The sequence below is a fragment of the Varanus komodoensis genome, unplaced genomic scaffold (assembly GCF_004798865.1).
Source record: "Varanus komodoensis strain SLA01 unplaced genomic scaffold, ASM479886v1 scaffold2, whole genome shotgun sequence".
Lineage (NCBI taxonomy): Eukaryota > Metazoa > Chordata > Lepidosauria > Squamata > Varanidae > Varanus > Varanus komodoensis.
In genome coordinates, this window is record NW_025335568.1 from 33,589,008 (window position 1) to 33,609,619 (window position 20,612).

General features: G+C 40.5%; 1 protein-coding gene across 6 annotated transcripts in view; it reads left to right on the plus strand.

The window, feature by feature from the left end:
• Positions 1-1,241: 1,241 nt before the first annotated feature.
• Positions 1,242-20,612, plus strand: part of LOC123022496 (E3 SUMO-protein ligase RanBP2-like) — a 40,050-nt gene continuing 20,679 nt past the window's right edge. For 4 of the 6 annotated variants that reach the window (XM_044428203.1, XM_044428204.1, XM_044428206.1 and 1 more), the window contains exons 1-17: positions 1,246-1,458; positions 4,602-4,669; positions 5,110-5,221; positions 6,901-7,053; positions 8,151-8,381; positions 9,260-9,405; positions 11,690-11,882; positions 12,964-13,054; positions 13,446-13,652; positions 14,877-15,055; positions 15,140-15,315; positions 15,675-15,798; positions 16,439-16,600; positions 18,080-18,217; positions 18,806-18,952; positions 19,690-19,872; positions 19,959-20,042. In XM_044428203.1, the coding sequence (XP_044284138.1) occupies positions 1,384-1,458; positions 4,602-4,669; positions 5,110-5,221; positions 6,901-7,053; positions 8,151-8,381; positions 9,260-9,405; positions 11,690-11,882; positions 12,964-13,054; positions 13,446-13,652; positions 14,877-15,055; positions 15,140-15,315; positions 15,675-15,798; positions 16,439-16,600; positions 18,080-18,217; positions 18,806-18,952; positions 19,690-19,872; positions 19,959-20,042 (2,469 nt within the window). In that variant the 5' untranslated portion in view covers positions 1,246-1,383. Of the gene's footprint in view, positions 1,459-4,601; positions 4,670-5,109; positions 5,222-6,900; positions 7,054-8,150; positions 8,382-9,259; positions 9,406-11,689; positions 11,883-12,963; positions 13,055-13,445; positions 13,653-14,876; positions 15,056-15,139; positions 15,316-15,674; positions 15,799-16,438; positions 16,601-18,079; positions 18,218-18,805; positions 18,953-19,689; positions 19,873-19,958; positions 20,043-20,612 lie in introns of those variants that run through there. The other 2 variants (XM_044428208.1, XM_044428207.1) reach the window with 2 other exon arrangements.

Here is a 20,612-nt window from a genome sequence, read left to right on the forward strand (position 1 = left end):
GATGAGAACTGCAATAGTGTGAAGAACCTTGGCCTTGGTCTCCAGTGAAATGTTTTTACATTTGATATTCTTTTCTGCTGCCTTTTCAAGTCTGAGCCTCCTTTAAATTTCTTGGCTGCTGTCTCATTTTGATTAATGATTGAGTCAAAATTTCCAAAATTAGTATATATTAGCTAGTATATAGCTAATATATTGTAAGCTGTCTGGGAAGGCCTTGGCAATTATAGGCAGCCTATAAATACATGTATAAATAAACTAAACTATATCATGCCATGATAAGGACTCAATTACTTGAGCCTTGTTTTTGTAAGAGTCCAAGAAATTGGTTAATAGGCAAGACAGAATGAACAGTCAAAATGATTTTTTTTCTTGTTTTTACTTCTGTCACACTTGCACTCAGGAAATTGGCACTATGAAAGAGAAGCTGGGATGGGGGCGGCCAGGATCGCCCTGCCCGTAGTTACCTGGGAGGCCCATCGAGGGCAATGCAAAGAGAATCCCGCGAAAGCTGGCGAGCTCCTCTTTACATACAGCCCGGCCCGGGTTCTTTGCACCGTTTCCCAGCCCCATAGAAAGCTCAAGCGATTGCTGCCTATATAAGAAGTCCGGCGGGGCGGGGGGGCTTTTAACGAAGCTACCTTTCAGCCGGATCGTGTTCCCCACGCCAGCCAAAGCAGTATTACGGGCTACTTCAGTCAATGAAGCGCAAGGGCTCCGAGCGGGCGATTGAACGAGGATGACTTTTCCTGGGATGGGAGAACTACCTCGCAGGTTGCAAATGTAAACCAGCCACCTCAGCCCCAAATCAGGGATCCAGTATTAACACCGTATTGTAGGGTGCCTTTGCAGGGCAATTTAAAAATGTTTTAAAACCGCTAAACAAACTAAGGCCGTACGTTTTAAACACGGAATAAGTCTTGAGTTCGAAGATTTATTTGTGGCTACGTGATGTGACGCGGAAGCACCTTCACGTTTCAAACTCTCGAGTTCCCCGATGTTTTCTATGGGCGCTTCTCCATTTTGACCACAGGGCCCAGAAAACGGACTTGAAGAACTCTGAGGCAAACAACGCACCGCGCATAGGTCCACTCTATTTTTTCCTATCTCTATGGAGCAAAGCTGAGGATAAACTCCGTTTAGAACCTCGGGGGTAATAGGCCTTCGGTCACTTCTCGTTGTTTCCGTCGCGGGGCTACTGACGCAACAGCCGTATTTTGCTCTGCGTGAGCCGGCGCGCTTAGTGGCGTCACTGGGCTTCGAGAGGCGTACCATTCCGATCGGTTTAGCTGGAGTGGCGTCGCTCTCCTTTCCCTCTTCTTCGTCTCTCGAGAGACCAAAGAAAGAGCGGGAGCGGGCGGCGACGGGCGCGTTTCTGTCGCCACTATGATGAGGCGCAACAAAGCGGAAGTCGACCGCTACGTCTCCTCGCTGCAGGCCTCGGCCCCGTCGCCTAGAGAGGTGGGTGGCGTGCTTCGGAGGCGGCGTGTGTCTCTCTCCCTCGCTGTGACGCCCATGCAGCTCGGTCGAGGGGTTCCGGGGCTGCCGGGGACTGGGCTCCGCAGCGGCCTGGTCGAGGCTTCCCTCGCCTGAGCTTGGGCGCGCCCTCCTGCCCGGCCATTCACCCTGGCTGGGGGTGGGCGGCGCGGGGGAGCCCTTGCGGGCTCGGAAGCCGCCTCGGCTGGCCGCCGCCGCCGCTGCTCGCACGCGTGCGCGCTGATGTCACGCCTCTCCGAAGGCGGCGGCAGGCCGGCCGGGTGGGCGAGCGCGCGAAGCGGTGTGGCGTTGCCCCTTTTGTTTCGATGCCCCGCTGTTGTGATTGCGGGAGCATCCTGCTTGCCGGGGATGTAAGGAGAGCCCTGTGTCTCTAAGTTTGCACTGCGAACAATGAAGCTGCAAATACGCAGGATTTGCAAATATTTTTTCCTAAGAATATCAGGGGGACACTGTGCTACGTTATTTTCCGTACCACCGTGAAGAGGGAAAGCAGTATCCCGTGTACTTTCTTTGCTTAAAAAGGCAGAGGAGCTCTTACCAGTCCTGGACTTAATTCGTTTATTTTCTGTGTGTTCATGGGCAAATTTGAAAAACTGTCTTGGGCACCACCACAAAATTGGTGATATGGGAAATTATGAAGGCTAATGACAAATGGCAAGCACCCTGCTTAATGGGTTAAGTACAAGGTAAATGGGATTCTGAACCCTAACAAACTAAACAGTACCTTTGAAACCAAAGTTTTCTGCAGCAATAGAAATCTTTTTTATGGAAGGGAAGCTATTCTCTCCATTCCCTATTTTCTCTTTCATTTTGGAGCACTGTCCAGAGACAGGTGCACTTTCTTTCTCACTGATATGTACAGTGTACCAAGCCCACCCTTTCTCACACACATACTGGCCAATTTGGGAAAAAGACCTGGTGACTTCTTTTCCCCATCTTGCATATGGCTGTTATGTGCTACAAGATTTGTCCAATTACCCTTGCATCATGAAGGTTTCTGTGTTGTCAAAACTGGGTGAGTTGTTCAGCTAGAGAGGTTTTGAAACAACCCCTGAACCCACGACTGCTTGGGTGGTTTGGAAGGCAGTGTGAACCTCACCAGGTTTGACTGACACAGCGACCAGAGCATCATGAGGTAATTATGTGGTATTTTTCTCTTGCACACAATGTTCAGTTTTCACGTGTTCAGATATGCAAGTACTGTTTAAGGATAGGCTAGACATGCACATGGTAGGCATGTCATGAATGGAGCCATCTAGAGCCAGGGGCCAGACTAGACTTGCTCTGTTCTATGTTTCTATAACCCTCCCAACCCCCCAAATTTCTTCCAGGAAGCTTTCTCAGCCTCTGCTGTTTTCCTGCTGCTCTCCTTGACCTTTGCTTTATTGACTTCTTGTCCCCCACCCCCAGTTGGCTTAACTTCCCTCTGCTCTCTCTTCAGCCGCAGCTTACCTGATTGGAATCCCATTTCCTGTTTTCCTCACTAGTTGGGTGTGCTGTACAGGAAAACATTGGCCTGCAGATACCCATCATCTTAATTTCTTAAGAGATATTCATGGGAAATGAAGATGGCAGTGGCTGGAGGTCTTCACTTTGCTATGAAGCAAACTCAGCTGGCTATATGAAAAGAGCTTCATTTTTTTAAAGGGAGTATAAGGTACCTCAGTGGGAGCCAAGAAAAGTGCCCTTGCATGCACTGATTCCCATGGATACCATGTTGTTTACTCCTACCAGTTTAGATCATAGAGACGGCAGTGGAATGCTTCCATTCAAACTTAGTTATTATTTTGGAAACCATGTAAAGAAAGGCAAAATGGAAAGTTTGTACATGTTTAAAGCATGCATATTTTGCCTGTTCCTGATGAAATGTATAAAAATCACCTGTATTAATAATTTGTTTCTCAGTGTGTGTGAGGTCAGAGAATGGTGCCTAAAAATAGGTTATTTTTAAATTAATTTATATAAAGCACAGAAGTAGATGAATAAGTTTCCTCAGAAACTAATTGATAACAAAATAAGCAGATCAACCCAGCAATTTATATAACCTACATAGCCTAGCTTTGTATGCTAATTCTTCATGCTCATTTTCATTTCTTCCTATTCCAGTAAATAATTTCCTTTAGTATCTGCCCATTTTTATTCTGTCAGTCAGATTTACAGCAGACAGCTATTAGATGTAGAAATTGTAGGAAGTCAGGTTTCACCTCAACAACAGGAACAAATCCTATCAGTAAAAGCAGTTGACCTTGGAACAGAGTACTACTTCACTGGAGATATTTAAAATGGGCTGGCCATCTGGTAAGGATGCTGTAGCTACATCTGCATTAAACAGGGGATAGCACTAAGTGACCTCCAAGTTCCCTCAATTTCTTATGAAATATATTGCAAAAAGTTTTCCAGTTCAGTGTTGTTATTAATAGTTTCAAATATCCTCATTTATCCTTATAGTCCCTCTACTCAGTAGAGTCTACTGTAGAGTCTACTGTAACAATATAACTCGTTGTACAAGTTATACAGTGTGTCACTTGTACCTTCTCTGCGTACTTTGTTTCAGAGTATATTAAACCATGCGCTTGGTCCATGCTGCGTCAGCACTGGCCTTCATCTTCCAATCTGTTACAACTAATTTTGTTGGAAAATGGTGTATAAATTTCTGAAATAGTAAAAGCCTACACTATTCAACATAGAGTTGCTTGGCTTCTTAACACCATTGATCTTGAGTTTGCATGCATAGATGTTTATGCTTTTATTACAGTAGCCAATTGTTACTGTCTCTTCTTAAAAATCTCTTTTTCTAAACCATTTAATAAAATGTTGCTATTATTGATTTTATTTCTATACAGTCTGATAACCAAAGTTATCTGGGTGGTTTACAGCAACTCAAGGCATTTACATGGTGAATGTAAACACTTGCAAAACTGCAGGAATTTTTTTAAACTACATAAGTGTTTAGAAGGGTCTATACCAACTGCTCTCTTCATCAGTACCACATAAGTTTGCATTGCTCATACTTGATACAGAGATAGGCTAATAGAATGCTTAGCATTCCGAGATCTAAACCATGATAAAATGTTGTTAGCATTAAAAAAATGCCTCTTTCTCTCCAGAAATCTATGAAAGGATTCTTTTTTGCTAAGCTGTATTATGAAGCAAAGGAGTATGAACTTGCTAAAAGGTAATTATTTTTCTGAATAGATTTACTAATAAAAATATTCTTCTGGCAACTGATTATACTAGGATTCTGAACCAGTAAGTTCAGATTGTAGGTAATTTCTATGGGTAGATAAAGTATTTTTCAGTTAGCTTGCATTGTGGTGATCAGTATGCATATGGTTCTGATATCCATTTACAATCCAATGTTTATATTGATCATCATAATTATAATCTTGACTATTACTATTAAACCTTTCTAACCATTGTACATATGTTGAATATTAAGAGAGGAGTTAATGCTTGATATTGCTGAATAACCAGGATTATGAATTTAAACAAAATACATAAAACTTGGGCTCCTAGTTAGCAATTTTAAAACTACATAGAATGCATTGATTAATGTTCATACTTAATTAGTCATGAACTTGTGTCATGTTTACTTGCTATGCTCTTTTTGTGAAGGTACATATCCACATATCTTGGTGTCCAAGAAAGAGATCCCAAGGCACACAAATTCTTGGGTCAGCTCTATGAAGCAGAAGATAATATAGAGAAGGCTGTAGGTTGTTACAAGGTAAGAAGTGTATGACCTTTTAAAAGAAAGAATATATACTTACTTGCTAGAAATTGTTGTATCTGAGATTGTAAAGGTCGGACAAACTTACCCCCAACCCTGCTGCTGTGAGTTCCCCCCTCAGCAACCACTGGGGTCCAAACAGCCCACGTTCATTTCCTAAGAAGCCAAACCACACAGGATTAGCATACAGTGACCCAGGGCTTGGAGAAAATTGAGGTTTATTCCGCAACATCTAACAGTACATCCACACCACAACACACACAGTGACAATTTACACGACAGTAGGGTAAAGGGTATGGGAAAGGGGATAGTGGATAGCAGCAACCAGTTAAGCATTATAGTAGCAGATAGTCAAATCTCTCAAATCATTTGGCCACCCCAGGCATTAAACAAGAACAGATAGCTGACCTAAAATCCTAACACTTCCCTAGTATTTATCAGTCTTCTCATGAGTAGCGGGCTCCCATTCCTGGGGGCTTGGCATCCACTGGCAGACCTCTCTTCTCCCATCCTCAGAAAGGCACCATCAGCTTCTTTGTTCCCATTAATGACATCAAAGCAAATCTCTTTCCCCTGATCTAGGTGCTAACTTCGGCACCTCCCTGGAGGAGGTTGTGTCTAACCTTGACAAACTCCAGGCCTGCAGCAACTCCCTTTCTCCGTGCACAGCCTTGGAGGCCACCTGTGCCAGCCCGATATTTCTCAACCTTTAACCTTGGCCTCTCTTTCCTCCGCCCAAGGTCTCCTCCGTTACAGAGATATTCTTACTTAAATATATTTCCATATTTTGCATACATATTAGTGTGCTATATTTAAAAAACAATAAAAAGCTAGACCAGATCGCTCTTTTGACTTAATCATAGTTGCAAAAAGTCAGCCTTAAATATTAACATAATACTATTTAAGCCTCTTTAACTTGGGCTGATAACATGGAACCATAGAATCATAGAATGGTAGAGTTTACACTGCAAATTGCTGAGACTCAAGATTTAACAGCAGTAACATGGGTGATGGCAGCATCACTATGGCATTTATCTAGATTATTAAACAAACTATACTGTTAGAATTGTAGAATGTTAGAGTTGGAAGGGGCCAGAGAGACATTAGGCCCAACTCCCTGCAGGGCTCCAAGTTACACCATCCCTCTCAGATGGCTGTCCAGTTTCATCTGGAATGCTTCTAGTGTGGGAGAGCTCACAACTTCCCAGGGAAATTGGTTCCATTGCTGTGTTGCTCTAACAATCAGGATTTTTTTCCCCCAATATCTTTCTGTAACTTGAGCCCCTTAGTCTGTGGCGTGCACCCTGGGATGATCGAGAAAATATTCTGTCCCTCTTAGCAACAGCTGTTTAAGTACTTGAAAAGTGCTATCATATCTCCCCTCGGTCTTCTTTCGGCTAACTGTGTCCAATTCTTTGAAGCTGACCTCATGGGGTTTTGTTTTCAGACCTTGGATCATCCTTGCTGCCCTCCTCTGAACCCTTTCCTGCTAGTCTACATTTTTCTTAAACTGTGGTGCCCAATATTGGGCACAGGACTCCAGATGAGGCCTCAACAGTGCTAAGTAAAGGGGAAATTGTACTTTGCAGGATACATTCTAGTGATCTGAGTTGCAAAATTCAGTATTGCAGAAGAAACAGAATAACTATATTTCCTCTTTTTTATTGGTGCTTTAGCGTTCAGTGGAGTTGAACCCAACACAGAAAGACCTTGTATTGAAGATTGCAGAACTACTATGCAATAATGATGTTGCTGATGGAAGAGCAAAATACTGGGTTGATAGAGCAGCTAAGCTCTTTCCTGGGAGCCCTTCAGTTTTCCGTCTGAAGGTAAACTTTTAGACATTCCTATAGCATGACAGTGTAGAAAGTAAACCTTGGTGGATAGATGAAAAATTGAATGGAATTGATCTATTATTGCCATACTTTCACTTTTTATAGTAATAGAAGTAATTTTGTTTGTATTCTGTAGTCTGATACTCCTCTCTTAATTACCAAAAATGAAAAGTCAGTGAAATGTAGCAATTCTTTTCATTTTTTCAAAATGTTGAATTAGAAAAACAAAGGGACTACAGTTTATTCCCTGGTTGTTTTTAGTGTAATAATGCACTTTATACTTAATTTCTTGAAACTCAACATTAAGAATACTAAGATCATGGCATCCAGTCCTCTCACTTCCTGGCAAATAGACGGGGAAGAAATGGAGGTAGTGACAGATTTTATTTTCCTGGGCTCCAAAATCACCGCAGATGGGGACTGCAGCCAAGAAATTAAAAGACGCTTGCTCCTGGGGAGGAAAGCTATGGCAAATCTAGACAGCATAGTAAAAAGCAGAGACATCACCCTGCCAACAAAAGTGTGTATAGTCAAGGCTATGGTTTTCCCAGTTGCAATGTATGGCTGTGAAAGCTGGACCATAAGGAAGGCTGAGCACCAAAGAATTGAGGCCTTTGAATTGTGGTGCTGCAGGAGACTCCTGCGAGTCCCTTGGACTGCAAGGCGATCAAACTGGTCAGGCCTAGAGGAGATCAACCCTGACTGCTCTTTAGAAGGCCAGATTCTGAAGGTGAAACTCAAATACCTTGGCCAACTAATGAGAAGGAAGGACTCCCTGGAGAAGAGCCTAATGCTGGGAACAGTAGATGGCAAAAGAAGAAGGGGACGGCAGAGGATGAGGTGGCTAGATGGAGTCACTGAGCTTAGGTGGACTCCGGGAGATGGTGGAGGCCAGGAAGGCCTGGAGGAGTGTCGTCCATGGGGTCGCGATGGGTCGGACATGACTTCACGACTAACAACAACAACTTAATTTCTCTTTCAAAGGACTTTCTTATATGCTGCCATTTTTCTGAGATAATGGAAACTTTAAATGCTTACATTGAAACATTATGCAACAACACAACTTGATTCGTCATTTATGTTTACTGTAGGAATGTCTGTTGGATTGCAAAAGTGAAGATGGGTGGAATCAGCTATTTGACTTGATCCAGTCAGAATTATATGCCAGGCCAGATGATGTATATGTTAACATCAGATTAGTAAAACTATACATCTCAAACAAAAGACTTGGAGATGCTGTGAAGCATTGTCAGGAAGCAGAGAAGAAAATTTCCCTGCAGTCAAGCTTGGAGTGGTGCTCATGTGTTGTGCAGACACTTAAGGTTTGTTCAATTGTATGATGGTGTGTTGTAAAATACTTCTGCTTCTGCTTTTCCATAGAAAGTATTATTGTGTGCCTCCTTAGTACTAAATTGTAGCTAAGCTTCTTTGGTGTAACAGAGGGCATTTTCTGTGTCAATAACTTTTTGGGCAATGGTTTGAGCATGCAGTTAAGAAAGGGTCGGGTCCATACAGGCCCAGAGTTGTAGCCACATGTTATTGGGTTGGATCCTCATGTGCTATTCCACATGCAGAGGGCCAGTTCAGCTTGCAGAAGAGCCATTTTACATTACATGCCAGAGAATGGTGAACGAAATATTGTCACTTAGTTAAAATACGTTCCATCTACAGCTTCATGCATAAGTCAAAGCATGAGAACTATTCTAGAACAAACATTTATGTAAGTATATTTAAAGCAGGTTTAGTGGCTATTTTCCTTCTAATCATGGTTCCTTGGACCCAGCAGAATCTGCTTTTTAGCCTGCCAGATGCAGAACAAGTGCCCCACTTACTTAGAGCATGGATAACTAACCAAGGTGTTCAGGGTACCCCCAGTGTCTAAAATGGTCTTGTATTCTTTGTCCTGCCAATCCATATACTTTCTTTGGTGGTGTGGGAGTAACTGCAAGTCCCTTCAAAGTGTGTTGAACTGCCAATCTTCAGAGTGCCTTTAAAAAGACAACTTGGAACATCGTTATCAAACTGCTTTCAAAACAATTACTTTAATATTTATGTGAAACAAGATTTAGGTCTGCTGCTGAATTTCAGTAAAGAATAACTTGATGAATTAGGTCTGACCTTGGATGATAATGCTGCAGATCTGATGATTGAACCTTACTGCAAGTTGCCCAAACCATAAGTTTTAAATGATTTCTTCTAGGAATATCTGGAATCTGCACAGGACTCTGAATCTGATAAAATTAGCTGGAGAAAGACCCATCGGGATCTCTTGTTGGCCTACTGCAATCTAGTTGTAATGACACTTTCAAACGAAGGTGTAGAAGAAAGCAGAAAAACCCTTGAAAGGTATCTTCACTTAGCATAATTAAGGTTATTTGTACATCACATTAAGCCACCCTGCAAAGCAAGCTATGCTGTCTAGATTCAATCCATGAACAATCCATGGTATGCCTGACAGGCCTTATCATGGTTTGTTCTCCCTCAGTACTTCAGCTGGTATCCCAGTGTCCTTCACAGCAAATTCCATCTTGATTGCCCCCTAACTCTCTGATCACTCCTAGGATTTAAAAAAAAAAAAATCAGAACCCCCAAAATGGACAATTAAGTATACTTCTAAGCAAATAAGTTTGCGATAGGCCTGGGTTATTTTTTAGAACTGTAAGGGAATTACAGTAACTGTAACAGTAAATGTTTGGAAAAGGAGCTGTAGGGAGCCAATATGCCCCCTTTCTGGCCCAGCTGGAGACTTTAGGAAGTGCTGAAATATTGGAGGAAACTGAAAAGTGTCCAATCAACACTTAAGATCGAGATGATTGCATTGCTAAGTGGCAGAAGTCCCCCCCCCCCACCATGCACCTTCTTTGGACACTTTTTTACCCTTTAGCTGATCTTTTCAATTGACAGTTCAAATGATTTTGCTACGTCAATTTCCATGTGTGCTCCCTACTCCCTACAGCTGAAACATAAATGGAAACTACAAGACAAGATTTCAGTGGGGTAGCATGAGCACATAAGCACTTCCTCTGCATTTTGTAAAAGGGCACCAAAATAATTTTAAAATCATGTGGGGACAGTATGAACAGATTTGTGCAGTATTCTGAGACTAAATTAGAGGAAAAGGCTTAACCTAGTAACAGTCACTTGAGACTATCACTGAGGGGTCAGTATAGGGCCTGTCATAGGCAGGGTAGGACTGCAAAAAGTGGGATTTGTTGAGTTGGTCACTAGGTGCTCCCCACAAACTCTGATGAAATTGCTGTTCTGGGTTTGGATGACATGGCAACCCATTGTTGATTAAGCAGCCCACAAAACAAGACATGGGCTTGTTGATTAGAAAATAAAGAAAGTTCATCCTATGAAAAGCAGTCTGGATTTAGACAACATAAGATCCCACGGTGTGTTATTACCCATGAAGGGTTGTTGGCTTGTGCAAACTCAGGCTTCAGAGGGCCGCCTTAGGGCATCCTGTCAATGCAGTAAGCTACTAAGAAGACATCTTCAGTGTTGGCTTCCTCCTTGTAGAATGTCCTCCCCAGAGAGGCTTGCCTGGTGCCTCCACTGTGATGCCCTCAGTGCCTTGTAAAGACCCTTTTGTTTTCCTAGGCATTTTAGTTTTTAGTTTTTATTGTTTTAAATCTGTTACTCTATTTTTACATGCCCATATAGCTTCTGGCTTTTAAATTGGTGTTTTAAACTTTTAAAACTTATATTGGGCTCATTTGGATGATTTCTGCAGGCCAGACAATTGGTTGTGATGCCTGTGGGCACTTGTTTTTAATATTCAGTGTCTGGCAGAGAGTCACCATGTCTAGTTATGTTTGAACCTGGGCTACTGGGGTTTGAGAGTTAAGCTTCAATCATGCATTGTTAATCCTCAAATAACCCCTGCCACCCACCCAGACTGAGACAAAATGACAAACTACAACTAGATCTCGAACAGGCAACCTGACACCAATAGTCATCACATTTCTTTTAGGAAGTCAACCCAGGTTCACATTAACCTCCTCTCCAAATCTGAGTGTTCTTCTGCAAAAGGGTGCTTCAGGCACACACACAAGCCCTCTTTAAAAGGTAATACTTACATATAGTTAGCAGTGGTGTACACAGCTGCAATTTGGCACAGTTGTAATTTGACTGTAATCATGCAGACACTTGTCCATGCCAAATTGCAACTGTGTAGCCCACTGCTAGCTAGTTTTTCAGAAGGTCTGAGATGTGGCAAACAACCCTTTGTAGTAGAATTTTCAGACATTATTTTGTGGGGGTGCATGTGGCCCTGGGCTACCCTCACTTTCCCAAATGTGGATAACAGGGGCATCTGTTTTTAGGAGTCAAGCCATAGTCAGCATTAAATAGCTTGCTGTGCATTGGGGACATTCTGGCACACACAAGTGCTGCTATGTCTGATCATCTGCCTGCCATCGAGGAATTCTGCTTGTTTAAAACTCCCAAGGGGTTTAATGTGTTGTATGAACCCAGCCTTTACATATGAAGTATAGCAGAACAGCAACAAAAGGCAAGAGAGTTAAATTATTTGCATTTGATATTATTTAACATTTTCTGGCTTTTGTAACACTAAGTGTCCAGCCTTGAAACTACTGCTGTTACTTATGAGCATCTTCTCTTGTAGCTTTGATCATGCACTTCATTCAGTGAAACCATATGCAGCTGGAGGTGATGAACTTTCTGTAACTTTCCTGGAAATGAGAGGCCACTTCTATATGCATGCTGGAACTCTGCTGTTGAAAATGGCTCAGCAGAGTGAGATGCAGTGGAGAGCTGTTTCTGAATTGGCTGCTTTGTGCTACCTTCTAGCTTTTCAGGTAAGCTAATTTCAAGGGGGGTGCTGGTGACATTCATATGCACCGAAGATCTGTGCTTAAAAATACTAATGAGAGTTCCAGTACTGCATTACTGTGAAACTTAGGCCATTCTTACTCACCGCAAATATTTGCATATCTGTGCTTATTAACAGAATCTTGTACTCACAACAGCCCTCTATAACCTGGTGCCTTCCCAGCATTCCTGTCTGTTGGCCATGCTGGCTGGGGCTGTTGGGAATTGAAGTAAAAAACCTCTAGAAAGTACCGGATTGGGGAAGACTGGTCTACAGGTATAAAGAAAGAAACAAGAAACACCTGTAAAATCAGGAGGATTCAGGTGCTGTCTGTAGATAATTTATTTTAGCCTGGTTGTGTAACTTGGACACCTTGAGCTTGCTGGCACATGATGACATGTGACATGCAGACATAGTACTCCACTGTCTGTCTTGCTGGGGAAATCAAATGGCATGTTATGGCTACTGCCTCTGTTGTGCCAGTGTGTGTCACATTCTGCAACAGTTCCTGTTGTGTCACATCTGCCCAAGCTTTAGCTGCTCTGTGTGCCACTGCAGCAACAGTACCTGTGTCCACCAGGGAGGTTTGTGTTAAGTCTTGCTAGGTTCCCATATCCTATGCTAGGCAAACCGCAATCTAGGGAGAAGGTCTCTAGGCCCTCCAGATTGAACTGTGTATCAAAGAATTGCCAGTGGACTGTTTTTTAACTGTCCTATCTCCATTGACTACATGAGTCAATGTAATGTGCTGACTAAGTCAATGCAAGACTTTGAGTTCAAGGTACAGTTCCTTTTCTTATATTAAGGATGAGGCAGTAATTCTGTATTCATTAATTTTGCAGGGGGCTGTGTAACACAATACCAAATCCAACTTGATTTTTTTCAGTTTAGCAAACTGAACAGAAATCTAGTGTAGTATTAATTTGCAAGAAGGTTACATTCATGACTCTGGTATCCAAGATTTCTACACTTCATGAGAAAAATATGTATTTTATTCTGCAAACATAGTATCGCCACCATATCTTTCACTGTGGAGGAATTCTTTATACTTGTCTAATCCCTACCAGGTCCCTAGACCAAAGTCAAAACTAATAAAAGGAGATCAAGCTGAACAAGAGAAGTTGGAAATGTTAGCCTGCGACCGACAGAGCCAATCTGGTAATGATGATGATAAAAGCAATTCATATTTAAAATCACAGCTGTTGGAATTTTGTAGCTATGCTAAAGCAATGTACAGTTTCACTCGGTTGAAAATTATAAGTAATGAAAACCATGAAAGTTAATGCTAAGAATTCAAGAGATAATATGTGCTTATACTACCAATCAAGCATCCATTCAGTGCTACAGATCCTAGGATAGCTTCTTTTGTTACCCCCAACTACAGCAAATAACAGTCAAATGGTCATAATGTATCTACAGTTTTTTCCTTTTATGAACAGAATGTGTTAGATTTAAAAATTCATGTCTCTGAAGCCCAAATTATGGACTGCTTTACATCCCAGATAGGAACTGCTATTACTATAGTCAATCATGTCTCTTTCCTTTTCAGGGCATATGCTGCTAAACCTAAGCTACAACAAACAGGACTTTTTCAAGGAGATTGTTGAATCCTTTGCAAACAAGAGTGGGCAGTCTGCCTTATTTGATGCACTATTTGGGAGTAGTTCTAAAGAAAGTTCATTCCTTGGCACTGATGATATCAGAAATGTTAGTGTACAGGCACCAGAATGCATTGAATTAACTAGATATGATATCGGTAAGAAGTTTAAAGTACTGAATTTTTATGTGTGTTCTGTTGCAAAACTGAATTACATGAATTGGTTAGCTTAAACCTTCAATTAAAATACATGAAACAAACCAATATTAACACTGTAGCAAATGCAAGATTTTTACACAAACTTGTTTTTTTCAAGTACTTGCTTCAACATTTTGGGACCTCTGGGAAAATTCAGGAAGTTGAGAACAGCTGTGAGCACAACCACATAATCTGGCTAGTTGCAGAATGGCTGCTGTGGAGGCATGGCTAGTGAAAAGAGGTGGGGCAGGAAACAGGAATTAGCAAGGTAAAGGGGGAGAGAGAGAGCAAGGATAGAGGCTAAGAAGTGGGAAGAAACAGTGAGGAGGGAGAAATAACGATGCTAGAGACTGTGAGTAGAAAACAAGGCTAGAAATGGAACAGAGAAATAGACACTTGGTTTGTGTGACTGAAAGAACCCATGGTTTGATTTTGGGCTATTTGTAATTTGTTAGCTGGCTGGGTTCAGATGATATGACAAGCTGTGCCTATCCAGGAAATGAGGCCAATGATTCCCAGTACATACAGACAGTTTAACTGGTGTGTGTTCATGCATAGTGGACCTGAGAGAACAAAAGGGAAAACCAGCATAAATGGAAGACGATTGGATGGGGCCAGACAGCTATGCTTTTCTCCCTGCCCTCTGAATAGCTGATTAGCAGCACACAAGAATGCAAACCTGGTGCGCTAACATTTTCCAAGTTTTTTGTTAATTAACAGTACATTTGTGAAGGGCACGGGGAATGGAGTGCTTCATGGGTACTTGGAAGTTTTGCAGGTGCTCTTTTGGGAACTCCTGTCTGAGATTATACCATATGATGCTAAATCTCTAGCTGCATTTAGGTGGGATAGCAGGTCAGCCTCTTAATTTGCCACTATCTTTCAAATACAGTATCAACAAGAGTGAGTACTTGAGTGAGTGCACAGGTCTGAGAAAAGAATCCTAACCATGGCCAGTGCTTCTAAATTTTTCTCTGATTAGGCTGCCTGAGTAAATTTCTATATTAAGTTATATCTTAGGCCAGATGCATATCCTTAACAGGAAGCTAAAATGGATGAGATCTCCTGATTTGTTTGAATGGGAAGAAATAAAATTTTGTAACAAAAATCCTAGCTTCATCACTGTCTTCTGGTGGCATATAACATTTTTTCTTTGAAAGGCAATCAAAAATTTCTTTTCTTTAGGTGCCATTAGAGCACACAGGGGTAGTCTCCAGCACCTCACATGGCTTGGTTTGCAGTGGAGCTCCATACCAACTTTCCAAGCAATTCGCAAATGGTTAAAACAGCTTTTTCATCTGCCTCAGGAAACATCAAGACTTGAAACCAATGCCCCTGAATCAATTTGCATGTTGGACCTTGAAGTAAGAAAATAGTTCTAGCACTGAATTTACTATGATAGAGTGATTTTATACAGTACAACTTGAATGTGTGTGTTTGAAAAACAGGTATTCCTGCTTGGGGTGATATTTTCCAGTCGTTTACAATTACAAGAAAAGTTTAATACTCAGTACACTGCACATCAACCTCGATTCTTGCCACTGCCAATATACAAGCAACTTTGTACTGAAAGGCAAAGGGCCTGGTGGGATGCCGTTTATGCTCTGATTCACAAACGAGCTGTGTAAGTACCAGTATTATTTTTTTTAATCCACCTGTGATAGATGTGTAGTTGTAGATGTCATGCTAGTTACTCGGCATATTTAAACCTATTCCTTGGATTTTTCTCACATAGCGGGATGTGACAAGGGGAGTTCTCCATCTTTAATATAAGACTGATATTGGATGTGAGATATTCTTTTATATCATTATGCTAGATCAGAATTTTCTGGCAAATCTTTTTGCAATTGTTGGAAAGATCTTTGTGTTTCATTTTTAAAAGTAGATTGTCTTGTTAACATTTCAGATTAAAGCTAACCAAAAAGTAGATAATTTAAACAACAACATACAGCTGAACTGTTCCTATATAAATGTGCTTTTCAGATCTGGGACAGCTGCAAAAATGAGACTTCTTATTCAACATGAAATCAGCATCCTTAGGGCTTTAGGAAAACATGGTCTTCAACCAGGTCTGATTGTGCACTGGGCAAAAAGTCTCCTTAAAACAGTAAGTGACCTGGTGCCATTTTCTATAAATCCAAAGCTGTAAAGTTAATTCCATAGAAGTGCAATTCTACACATATTTAGCAAGAAAATATCTTGTAACTCTCTGGCAGGGTAATGCTGGAAGTTGTAGGATCTTTTCTGTCTAAACATGCAGAGTTGTACCTTAAATCATTAAATTATCCATATAGTTTAGCTTAAATCTCATGTAGAAAAACAAGATCAGAATATAATTGAAACTTCTTTTTGAAGGCTGCAAGAACTGGTCAGACCTTCCTAGGCTATGAGAAGACATTCATGAAACTTAATATCCTACAAATTGGCAAAAAATTACATGCTAGAATTGAAGTGCTGATTGTACTGTTCAGACTGTTTGACTCACTAGTTTTAGTCCAAAATTCAAAGTATTGCTTGATCATGAAGGTCTTTGGATGACATTTAGCCAGTCATTCATCAACTTTCAATCTGTCTAACCTTATAGGGCTGTTTTATGGAAGAAAAGAGGACCATATGTGCTGCCTTGAGTTCCTTGATTAAATGTAAATGAAATAATAGTATGCTGAACATTAAAAGATAAATGTCAGATTGCATCACCAGGTCTACATTTGAGACATAAAGATAATTCAAATTATATGATTTCACAGGGTTGTGGTCTTAATTCTTTCTACGACCAAAGGGAGTACATTGGACGAAGTGTGTATTATTGGAAGAAAGTTTTGCCAATGCTGGAAACAATCAAGAAGAAGAAAAGCATTCCTGAACCAATTGACCCTTTGTTCAAGCATTTTCATAGTGAAGATATTCAGGTAATAGAGGCTGCCAGAAAAATACAGGATTTTCCTGTGGTAGCCTTTATGTTTCAAAATGCTTGCTTTAATCTTCTGTCCAAATTCTTGTTTTGATGTAACTGTTTGTCCTTCTCCCCAAGGTAAGGATTATCCTCTATGTCTAAAATCTGGCTAGTTAAATGCCTTTTTAGGGAGCATTTCTACTCTATTTCCCTATCTGCATATGAGAACTTTGCATGCAGGAGACAGCCATGAAGTGTTCAGCTAACTAGGGTCTGGTAGGTGTAGTTAGCTGGATGGTCTTTTACTTGACAAATTTAGGCCCTCAAAGCTCAGAATTTGACGCTAAGTCATACTGGTCCCATAATGTCAATACATAAGCATCTTATAATTTAATCAGGCTGTGGACTACAGCAATTAAACATTGACTCTCCAGAAAGATGTAGCTGAGGACACAAGAGCCAAGTAAAGTCCACAAATACAATTATTGCCTGGATACATTATTCAGAGGAATCTTGACCTTTCCCAAATCCACAGGATTGCCTCTTTCAACAGAATTCAACTTCAGTTTGTTTAGCTCTTCATGAAGCATTGATTCAGGGTTTTTGTTTCCACTCCTGGATTAATTGAAAGTTATAAAGTTAATAGCATACTGATGGCACTGCACTTCATATTGACCTAGTTCACACAATCAAAGTTTTTGTGGCTTATTTAAATTGTGGTGCATGTAGGATACTATTTAAATAATCACTGCTTGGGGTCAGCTTATCATGTCATCTAAAACTAGGCTACATGGCTTGTTGGAAGGGGAAATAATTTTCCAATAACCCATGGGCTATTATAGGATCATTGTTGGTTGTTTATTGATTATTGAAATCATGCCCTGTACATGCCATAATGTAAATAAGATATAAACCATCATGGTTTATTTTGACCATATGAATCAGTGTATTGTCTCAATTATCTCTCCTGGTGGTTTTATATAGAAATAGGTGACCAGATGGAACTTGTTGAGAATGCTAAACTCAGTGGGGGTTGTAATAAATAACCTGTTGCTAATCTTGAAAGTGCAAAGACATACGTAGCATGCTGAAATAGCTCTTCCCTGTGGAATTCTTGATCAGCACAAACTGACATCCAGGAAAATAAAATTTACTGTGACACTTTAATTGGAAGGCTGGTGGCTTTGAGGGAGGTAGGCACAGGACACTGGTGGCAAGGCAACCCTGTACATATGTATGACTTCAGTTAATATACAAGGTGGTGAAGAATTAGAAGGAAAGACCATCTTTATGGAAAAGACAAGCAAAGATGATCTGCCCTATTTAGCAGAGCATAAATAAATTGGACATGTGTTAGATATTGAAGTGTCCTGTCCACTAGCCTATGTAGATAATAGGTTCCCATAGCTAGAAAAACGGGTTTGTTTGGAGTTGTGACAAGATTTTTGTACTGAAACTGGCTACATAAATCTAATGGAGTAAATCGCTTTCCTAGGCTTCCCAGGTTGATGAATATCGAGAAGAAGCACATATAGCATTTGCCATTTTAGATGCAGTTGATGGGAAAACAGAAGATGCCATGCAAGCATTTGAAGTTATTAAAAATGTTGTAGCATACTGGAATCTTGCTCTGGTAAGTGCTGAATTTCTCTTTGTTCCCCCTTCCCTGCAACTATACATCTCTTACTCTCTCTTTATATAATGCATTCACTGCTAAACCAGCTATTAGGTACCTGGACATGATAAGGTTACATTGCTGACCAGGATATCTAGCAGGCTGCCCTCTCCATATAGACACACGTGTGCATACACACCCCAAACTAGCCCTTAAATTTATCAGAGGAGGGCTTGGTGGTCATTCAAAAATGAACAGAATGTCACTGTGTGATGATAACATGCCTTCTCAGTAGTGGCACCATTCCTGTCAAGGAAACTCTCTTAGGTAGTTCAAGAGGCAAAAAAGGTAGCATCTTTCAAATACTTCCTGAAAACACTCATTCACCAAGATTTTCTCTGGTTTGAAACTAAACTAAACACACCACTCCATTGTACTGCTTCATATTATTCTGTATTTGGAATTGTTTTTAATTTGTATTTTAATGTGATTTTAGTATGTATATGCAAACCACAAGGTTTTTAAAAAATATTTAGCAGTATAGAAGTATTATAAATAACAGCTAAGTAAATAAATAAATAGCTTACTCCTTTTTCTCTCGAATAGATTTTCCAGAGGAAAGCTGAAGAGATGGAGAATGATGGTCTCTCACTAGAAGAACAAGAAGAATGCAGGAACTACCTAAAAAAGAGCAGAGACTATCTCATAAAGATAATTGATGAAAGCTGCACAGATGCTGCTGTAATTGAAAAGGTTGATGATTTGGCTTAGTCTTTTTTTTAAGTGCTGTAAAAGTCACCATACAGAAAGAAACATGTCGTGATGTGATAGGTACATTTGGAATGTAAAATATAGCATCAGAAGTGCAATCACAAAATAGCTATTATCATAGGTATGGCCAGTCACAGAACTGTTGTTACTAATTTAAAAAAAAAAAAACTTCCCTAAGAACCCGAGTACAAGGCAGAGGGAACAGTACGAATATTTCACAGAAATGGGTATCTTATTTCACAGAAAACTGAAAAGCCAGTTTTTCCTGAACCCCTTTCTGTCAGGATTCATTTGTATACCTTTTCTCTTTCTGTTAGTTATGCAGCCATACACACCATCCTTCACTTACTCAAAAGTACACATGCCCCTCCCTTCTGTACTGTTCTTCCACACTGCTCCCTTCCAGCCTATCTAACCCAACAGCCATTTCTCTAGACTTGGCTGCAACAGGAAAGGCCTTTTCCCTTTTTGGGTAATAAGTTCTGGCAAGTGATGCAGCTGGGCATGCACAGCAAACAGCCTGGCTTGAAGCTACCTCCTATCTTCACTCCCTAATAACCCCCTGTGCCAAGAACTATTATGGGTAAAGTTTTAGTGAAAGAAGGCAGTACAGTCTGAATTCAACAACCTTTAATTCAAGACAGAATACGCAGCTCATCAACTTAACTATGTGTATGTCAGATAACTCTAAAAAATCACTTGTTATAATTTTGTTCTAGTTACCTGTATCCATAGAGACTGTTAAGGAGATGCTGGAATGCGTAATGCAGGAACTTGGGGACAATGGTGAAGAAAGGAATCTTGCCTTAAACAATGATTTGAGCCAATCAGCAGAAACCGAAATTAAACATTCTACTCCATCTCCCACAAAATTTTCACTCTCTCCAAGTAAAAGCTACAAGGTATATCAAAAGAAATGTGTTTTGAAAGTTGTATTTCATTTGAATAAGCTTTAAAACACCTGATTGTTGTTGGGTTTTTTCCCCAGTTCTCTCCCAAAACTCCCCCTCGCTGGGCAGAAGATCAAAAATCACTACTTCAGATGCTATGTCAGCAGGTGGAATCTATTAAGGTAAAAGAAAGGGCACTGCAGTGTGTGTAAGCTCTCTTCTGGGGCAGAATTGTGGCTTAGTCTAAACAAGTCAAATACAGATTATGGTCAGATGATTATAATTAAATCCCAGGATAACCATAATCAGATTATCAATATTAAATTAGAGCAACAGCTTCTTTTAAAATTAATCAAGTGTTTTTATTTGTTTGCTGTAAAGTACTAGCAAAGTGTACCTGGAAGTATTGAATAAACATTTTATATCATTTTAATTTAGCATTCACATAGCTTTCACTTTTGTACTGGCATACCTTCGCTGAAAATAGTTATTGTACAGATAGCAATCCAAGTGCATATATTTGTATACTTATTTCCTGCTTCCCGGTGTTAGAATCAAACTCAGGCCAGCTTCCAAATAAAAAATGTAAATCACAATTTTAAAAAAATCCTAGCAAGACAAAATGAAAATAGTAAAAATAAGTACTAGATGATCAACACTAGACTGCAGAAGTTTTGCCAATCAGATTCTAGTTTGCTCTTCAGCAGTGTTACGGATTCTTGTTACAAGGCAACCTATTGTGACATACTAGT